The 8604-nt window shown below is 42.7% G+C and overlaps 1 protein-coding gene across 1 annotated transcript in view; it reads right to left on the bottom strand.

Annotated features, from left to right (window-relative positions):
- MYO3B (myosin IIIB) overlaps positions 1 to 8216 on the bottom strand; it is a gene marked incomplete at both ends in the record, with an annotated part of 382969 nt that extends 374753 nt beyond the window's left edge. Inside the window, 2 exons of the mRNA XM_082658151.1 lie at positions 7198 to 7332; positions 8070 to 8216. Coding sequence (XP_082514277.1) covers positions 7198 to 7332; positions 8070 to 8216 — 282 coding nt within the window. The remainder of the gene's footprint in view (positions 1 to 7197; positions 7333 to 8069) is intronic.
- Positions 8217 to 8604: the final 388 nt, after the last annotated feature.

The following is an 8604-nucleotide window of genomic DNA, read 5'->3' on the forward strand; positions in this document are numbered from 1 at the left end:
GGGACGAAGTGAGAGAGTAGCACTGACATATATACACTACCAAATGTAAAATAGATAGCTAGTGGGAAGCAGCTGCATAGCACAGGGAGATCAGCTCGGTGCTTTGTGACCACCTAGAGGGATAGGGAGGGTGGACGGGAGACGCAAGAAGGACGGGATATGGGGATATATTTATATACATATAGCTGATTCACTTTGTTATACAGCACAAACTAACACACCATTGTAAAGCAATTATACTCCAATAAAGATGTTGAAAAAAAAAAAGTTACCTCTTTGCTCTCAATAGCTTGTGACTGCCCAGTTTATTACCCATTACTCAATCATGAACACAGTGCCTGCCCTCAAAGAGCTCAGCACCAGAAATGGACACATGAGTAATAAGAGTGGCAGGTGGAAGAAAGGGTGTGCCCAAGGGGAGTGTGGGCACCGAAGAGAGAATGGCGACTTCTGTTGTGCTAGGGTGAAGAGGGAACAGTCTGGGAATCTTCCCAGAGGACGTAACACATACAATGAGTTTGAAGGACATAGGACCGAGTGGCAGGTGAACAAGAAGAAGAGCATCCCTGGAAAGGGAACACCGTGTGCAAAGGAAGGGAGCACAAAAGAATGAGGGGGGAGATAGTGTGTCTGTCTGCCTGCGCGTGTGGGTGTGTATGTGTCTATGTCTGTGTGTCTTTGAATTCTACATACTCTGCCACTGTTGGGACAAAGGGACAGAATCCTAGAGCAGGTAGACAGGGAAAAAAAGGGGGTAACAGGGAATGACAGGTGAGCTCTTCTAAGAAGTGTGGGCTTTATTACTATACACACGCATATTATGATACCATAATATACCATTAGATAGGAGTGGTAAGCTATTGACAGGTTTTAGGCAGGAGGTCTGTTCAGATTTCTAGAAAGATGACCTTGGTAGCAGATTGGAGGGTGGACAGAACAGGAGGACACAGGGAGCTGGACACCTGTTAGGAGGTGTTGAAGCAATCGAGAGAAGCAGGGTCAAAAAGCCAAGAGTCCTGAGGACAAAGAGTCAGGGACAGATATGGGGGACTTTTATGACATAGAATCGACAGGAATTTTGTACCAACTGGATAGATAAAGTTAAGAAGAAACAGAGTCTAGGGATCTTGTGAGTATAAGAATAGCAATAAAGTTCTTTGATCCTCTAAAGCTAAAGGAGCAATAGACATGCAAGGCACTGTAACGCCTTTATCAGAACCACTTCTCAACCTGGCTCCTGTCTCAGGGAGGCACATGCTTTACTGTACTGCAAGTACACTATTAAAATTCTACCCAGAGAACATTTAAATTAAGTGCTGGGTGATGATCCAAGCTAACTCAACCCTGGAATTTTCCCCTGAAATCTCATTTTAGTCTCTCTCCTGCCCTACTTTAAATCTGGCCATTTCTGCAACAAGAGCATATTCAGTGGCATTTTATATAGGTAGCCAACTTATAAACTTTCTTCATAGCTCTAGAACCTATGGAGGGACTAAGAGCTGCCATTTTGTCAGCAGGATCAAAACTCAGCTGTGGATTTAAGAACAACAAAAGGATCAGACAAGGTTGGTGCCTTTTGTTCACTAAATGTCAGAGTTTAAGAACTGTCTGACTTGTGGTTCAAAGAAACATATAAATAAACTGCTCAGGGCACCTTTACAGGAAGAGGTCCTGTGAAGCTGATTAGCCCACCAGCAAGGTTTTAAAGGGCAGCCCGTGGGTTACAGGGAAAGGACTTTGGATACCTGGATATAAAAAAGGAAAGCAAAAAAAAAAAAAAAAAAAAGGAAAGCAGGTACGTACTGACAATTGTCTAATCAGAGTAAATAGTGAGATGGACTGAACATTTTAAAAGCATGACAAGGAACTATATTTAAATACATCAAATAAAATAATCCCCTTAGAGCTGTAAGAAGGCAGCCAAGCCTCCTACCCCACCCCTGAGGGTTGGCACCTGCAGCCTTTTATTCCTGCCCACCCTGCCAGCCATCAGCCTCAAATACAGAGGTAGGTCTCCATCCCTGCATTCCTCCCGACGCCCTCAGCATTCAGGAAATGTGGCAGCTGGATGCATCTAGAACTTAACGAGCATTTTACTCCAAACCAAGAAAAATAGAAAAATCATTTACATTCCACATCTATTTTCTAAACCATCGTTGAATATTGATTCAATCACAGTATGTGCATTTGCGATGACGGCCATAATTTCAAGCAATAAAATGTTCCTTGCTCAATAAGCCATCAACTTTCCTCCATGTTATTAACGAATGGCCCATGCAACACAATCACCAGACCTTTATTCTAGTCAAAACTGCAACTTTCAAGTAGGTTCTATACTGGCATGTTGATTTGCCCTAGTCAGATGGCAGAATTAAGAGGAATTTCTTTTCAGTGCTCTTTTGTTTGGTTGACTTTATCTTTCAAGGGTGTTAGGGTCTACAGAGGGCATAATGCAAAAGTCAAGGATCGTCAAAATTACTCTGGAAGATGCCTTAGGGAGCACCGTATTGGACACTGCCCACCTCTCAGGAAGGTCAAGCAACATAGTTTTCCTCCACACTGTTGGGAGAGATTGTGTTTATTTTACTGATACCAGATAAAGTCATTGGCCTGTACCTAGAAGAATGAAGACGATGTCACTTGAAACTCTGGAGCTCCAGTCAGGGGGGTTGGGGGGAAAATGCTCACACTATGAGAGGCAGGAGGGCCCCAAGACCCCCGCCTCCCATTTCAGCCTCTCTCCAGGGCACATGCACAGACCGGTGGTTGGGCAGAATTGCTCCCACACCTCAGCTCTTCACGTTCTCTTGCTTTTGCTGAACGCAGAGAGCGCATAAATATCGGATGCACCTCGGTTACATTTCACAGTTCTTCCCTTCTCCACTCCCAACTGTTCTGTACTTTCCTCCTGACCCCCAACACTCCAGTGACTCTCATTCTAGAACCCGGCCAGAACCTGCCATCTGAGTCAGTGTTCAGTGCTCCAGGGCTTTCTAACCATCTCTGGCCAATCAAAACATGCCAGAGCTACGTTCCAGGCCATCAGGGTCCTGCTAGGACCCGGACTTGTTAACGTGATAAACTTGACTCATGCCACAATATCAATGGGTGAAAATGGTTTTAAGTGCTAACTTGCAATGATATTGGGGCCCAGACTGGACTTTCTAGGGCCTTATATAAATGCAAAAACTGAACAGAGATATCTTTTTTCCCCCCTTCTGGCTTAGATACTGAACTTACACAAAGACCTCTGAGAGGAAAAAACAGGTTAAAAAATAATACTTTTATCTGGTTTTAAAATATAAGGAGGTTTTTTTGTTTTTGTTTTTTTTACTTTACATTCTCATTTACTAACACTCTAAAGTCTAAACCATTTCTTTTAAGTTGAATGTGATTCAGGCTGAAAGAGTATTTATGGGCTGAAGGTTTTATACTGAAAGGAAAAGAGAAAATGTACTTCATGTCTTAGCACATACTAGGTATTTTTTCTGAAATATGGTGCTTTTTTTTTATATGAGGTTTTTTAAAAATTTATTTATTTATTTATCTTTGGCTGCGTTGTGTCCTCATTGCTGTGCGTGGGCTTTCTCTAGTTGCGGTGAGTGGGGGCTACTCTTGGTTGTGGTACGCGGGCTTCTCATTGCAGTGGCTTCTCTTGTTGTGGAGTACAGGCTCTAGGTGTGTGGGCTTCAGTAGTTGTGGCACACAGGCTCAGTAGTTGTGGCTCACAGGCTCAGTAGTTGTGGCTCACAGGCTCCAAAGTGCAGGCTCAGTAGTTGTGGTGCACGGGCTTAGTTGCTCCATGGCATATGGGATCTTCCCGGACCAGGGGTTGGACCCGTGTCCCCTGCATTGGCAGGCAGATTCTTAACCACTGTGCCACCAGGGAAGCCTCTGGTGCTTTTTCTTAAAAGTCTAATTTCTTATCATGTTTCATTTAGGTGAGACATAATAGAACTTACAGATTTTCCAAATTTAATATTAATTTAGAATAAAAATTATTCACAAATTTTCCAAAACATTATTATGTATGAGTGTTTTCTGTCCATATTTTTCTCCTATAATAGGTGTCTGTTATGCAAGAAGGCTTTGGTTTGCTTTCTGCTAACAATTAGTAATTAATTTCTGAAATGACATTTTTATTTGCTTTTGTTTTCAGAGTTGTGGTGATTTAAGAGGGTTATTAATAACATTTTTCTATCCTCAAGAATTGCTCTGTGGAATAGCTTCTCCCTGGTCCTTTCACCACATTCAGGCAAGAAAAGAGCAAAGGCAACATAAATTTAATCTCAATATACAGGATGAGGGGAGCAATATTAAACAGATGATAATTTTATTGTATAAGTCTCCTAAAGCACTCCTAAAAAAGTTGCAGACGGAGCAACATGGTCAAGGTGCTGTGTGGACTGTCATTATCTTCCAGCTGTGTGTCTGTGTCTGTGTCTGTGTCTGTGTCTGTGTGTGTGTGTGTGCTAATTCTGTGCTAAAGCAGTTCCTGTGTAATCAGGAACTGCTGCCATTTTAACCAGAGATTCCAAGTCTGTATTCCCCGGACCCGGCAGACAGCAACAGCACAGGACGGGAGAAAAGTGCTGAAGTGCTGTCCTCCTCCAGTTCTGCCATATAACTCGTGTGGGACCATCGGCATGTCACTCCTTCTCTGGGTCTCTGTTCCTCAGCTGAACACTAGGAGAGTGACAGAAGGAAGGCCGAGGTCCCTGTCAGTTCTAGGAGCCCAGGAATCCCTGTGTCTACAAGCATACTGGAGGTACTGGACATACCTACCCCAGCTGCCTGGCATGGATGGCCCATTCCTGGACAGAAAAGATTGAGGACATCTGGTTCCCCATGCCAGCAACTTTGGCATGGGCCAACACAACCTGCAAAGGGCATAATATCAGCATATTGTATTGCTGAGGTATGAATAATTCAGTGTGCCGGGCAACCTCATTATCTGTACTTAGTCACCCTGAAAAAACAAGAGACAGTCGCAGGGGAGCATTTGCACAAGGCTCAGTTCATAGTTCTGAGCTCTTTCTCATCTTTCAAGGCCACGTGTGGCCCTTTCTGGTTGCCTTGGCTGTGCCTGAGGGACTAACATTTGGTCACTCCTCATCAGTAAGAGCAATTATTCTCCAGGTGGTGGCAGGTCTGAGCAGCCCACCTACTCTCCTGGTAAAATGGAGGGAGGGAAGGTCCCATTTCAGGCCCTGGAAAATCCCTGGAAGTTCAGTTTTCTATATCCGAAGGCAGAGTCTTTGAGTCGGTGGTAAAGTGAAAAGAAACTAAAACTTCTCGGTCACTGTACTTACATTATTAAATTATAGTGAAGTTTAAAACACTGAGATCTCACAGAGCTTAAGAAGAATACAATCAGGGCTTCCCTGGTGGCACAGTGGATAAGAATCTGCCTACCAATGCAGAGGACACAGGTTCAATCCCTGGTCTGGGAAGATCCCACATGTCGCAGAGCAACTAAGCCCGTGTGCCACAACTACTGAGCCCACGTGCCACAACTACTGAAGCCCACATACTTAGAGCCTGTGCTTCACAAGAGAAGTCACCATAATGAGAAGCCCGCACACCGCAACAAAGAGTAGCCCCCGCTCTCCACAACTAGAGAAAGCCTGCGTGTAGCAATGAAGACCCAACGCAGCCAAAAATAAATAATTTTTTTAAAAAATTTTAAAAAAAGAATACAATCAGAGACCCTAGAAACAATACTTTCCATATCTCATGAAAATGAGCACTAAAAAATTAATGTTATTATAGAGCTTCATTGGCAGGATAAAATCTATAATATTCCCAGGGAGGGAGTGGGGAATAATAAAACCCAAAAGGTGATACTATGAGAATATGTTATGTGACTTAACCAGCCAACTAAACAGACAAAGATGATTTCTGAAAACCAAAACCCCTTACATCTTTATATTCTGAAGAAGGCAATTGATGTGACAGAAATGTTCCCTGCAGATTAGTCCATTTGAATACAAGTGAATTCCCCATACATTGTTGCCATGGCAGCCAGTATATATTGCCTCATGGCCAGGCCCTCCCAGAGCCAGGTGGAAGGTTTTCAACAAAAGACCCCAGACAGTGAATTGAGGTCTGATTTCTCCTTTGTTGCTTCCCTCTTAAAGCTTTCACACATGTCCCCGTGCTCATGGATCACACATGTGACCTCAGGCATGGAGGCTGGTTCAGAGGGGCAGAGTCCAGGACAGATCAGGGTGGACCTATACCCACCCTGAGGCAATACAATAGACCTGTCCTAATATACTAATTTCATATGTTGTCATTGTGTCTTTGCCATGTTAGTTCCATGGAGGAATTGTATTTGTGGGGAAGGGACTCTTTTGCATCCAGTTACACACATTCATTCCCATTAAGAAGGCAGAAAAAAGGCAAGACTACACTGGATATAGTGGTGCTCCCTTCAGATTCTCTCTTCAAAGCAGACGCTGCCAGGAATACCAGCTGCTCCCTGCTCCCAAGTCCCAGTGGCACCTCTCACCAGGAATAGTGCCCAACTACAGGGAACTGCCTCCCCCAAGGCCACACCCCCTCCCAGGGTGGCATGCACCAAGTGATTGGCTCTTGCAGAGATAAAATGCAGGACAACCCTACAAGAGGATCCCAGGTCTTCTTCTCCCTGAGGATGGGCTGAGACCTCTGCAACCACACTGATGTTTAATGTCTCCCTTGCCCAATCCCACCTTCCTTGCACATCTAGCTCCTGTAAGAACTTTCCAATAAACATTCCATACACAATTCTCAGAGTCCGTTTTCAGGAAACCCAACCTAAGATGAGGATAAATGAACATGAATGCGCTGATTCAAACTTGGCAACCAAGTAAACCTTGGGTTAACAATTTTTGAAAATGAGTTGCATCAATTGGAACATGTTTTCTGTGAAATTTTCCCAGCCTAGGGTAGAAAATAACCTTTTCCAACTGTGTTCCTGTATTCACTGAATTAGAAGAAGATTATTAAACCTTACAAGCAGAGAAACGTGCACATTTTCGGCACACAGCCTACCCATAAGAACGTGGAGAACACCACATCTGGTAAGGTACCTGTGCCATGCAGGAGAGACTGCCTCCCCAGATGTGCATCTTACACTATTTAGGCAACAATGAGTCTGCTCACCTCTGGTGCTCTGTTTGAATTGCTGGTTACCCAATGGGAGCCTCTTACCTCCAGGACCAGCCACAGCTGTCCTCCCACACCGTGATCTGCTTTGTAAAACATCCCATAAAACTTTACAACGTTGGGGTGATTCGGAAGAAACTGCAAAATGTTGTATTCTGCCTCAATCTCCTCATCCATATCCTACACAAGGTAAAAAGTGCATCCTGGATTCAGTATAATGTGCGAGGAAGGGTACAGGAATGATATCACGATCAAGTAACCATTTAATAAAGCGTATGTAGTCTGTGTTTTTAATGTAATCATTACCATATCTTGAAAATACCTAACAATGGACATTCAGATACCAACTAAAGCCTTCTAACTGTTATATCAATAAATGTCTTCATTATATATTCTTAATAATAATATTATAAATATCTTTTTTAAAATTTAAAAATGTCTGAATTTTCAAAACAATTAAGGAGAAGTAGCTCAAAGGGACCCAACCAGGATAGGACACTTACAACTTCACTGTGGTAAACAGTGCACAGCATTATAGGCTCAGTATTCAGCGCTTTGAAATAGGATGCCAGGCTAAGATGACTGAATACCACAAGTCTGGGTCACTTTGTAACTTACAGAGAGATCAGCCTCTGTATAAACCTAACAAATCACTCTTTCCAAGAGAATAACATTTGAAGAGTCCAGGGGACCAAAATCAAAACAATAGTAAAACGGACAAAAGAGAAAATCAAGGGAAGTTTTAACTCCAAATGGAGTCCCTTCATTCAGATAGGCTAAGGAGTCATAACTCATTTTGAGATTTCATGTCAGGTTTCATTATCCCTAGAAAATCATCCCCAGAACGAAGAAAGAAGTTGAAAGCTCAGTGTGTATGAAACACTATATTGTGGTTATAATTTATAACTGTTACTTACACTGATTGGATCTAGAATTTTTACTGCAGCCAGGCTCCCATCTCTCTTGTTAGTTACTTTGTAGACCTTGCCATAGGTGCCTTTACCTATGGTCTCTACAATTTCCCAGGTATCTGTGGGATCTGGAAGCGATTCAAGTCCAAGCATCGTGGCGCTGTAATGAAACAATCCATACAGATGTTTCCTAGTGGGAAGAAAAGTTTGTTATGTGCAACAGATCACAGGATTAGTGGCACTGGGCTTTTGAAACAAGAATATTTTTATTTCTTCAGAATCCAATGGCACATTAAAAGGATCACACACCATGATCAAGTGGGGTTTATCCCAGGAATGAAAGGATTCAACATATGCAAAACAATCAATGTGATACACCATATTAACAAACTGAAGGAGAAAAACCATATGATCATCTCAATAAATGCAGAAAAAGCTTTCAATAAAATTCAACACCCATTTATGATAAAAACCCTACAGAAAGTAGGCATAGAGGGAACTTACCTCAACATAATAAAGGCCATATATGAAAAACCCACAG

Source organism: Grampus griseus (genome assembly GCF_964374135.1).
Source record: "Grampus griseus genome assembly, chromosome: 7".
Classification (NCBI taxonomy): domain Eukaryota; kingdom Metazoa; phylum Chordata; class Mammalia; order Artiodactyla; family Delphinidae; genus Grampus; species Grampus griseus.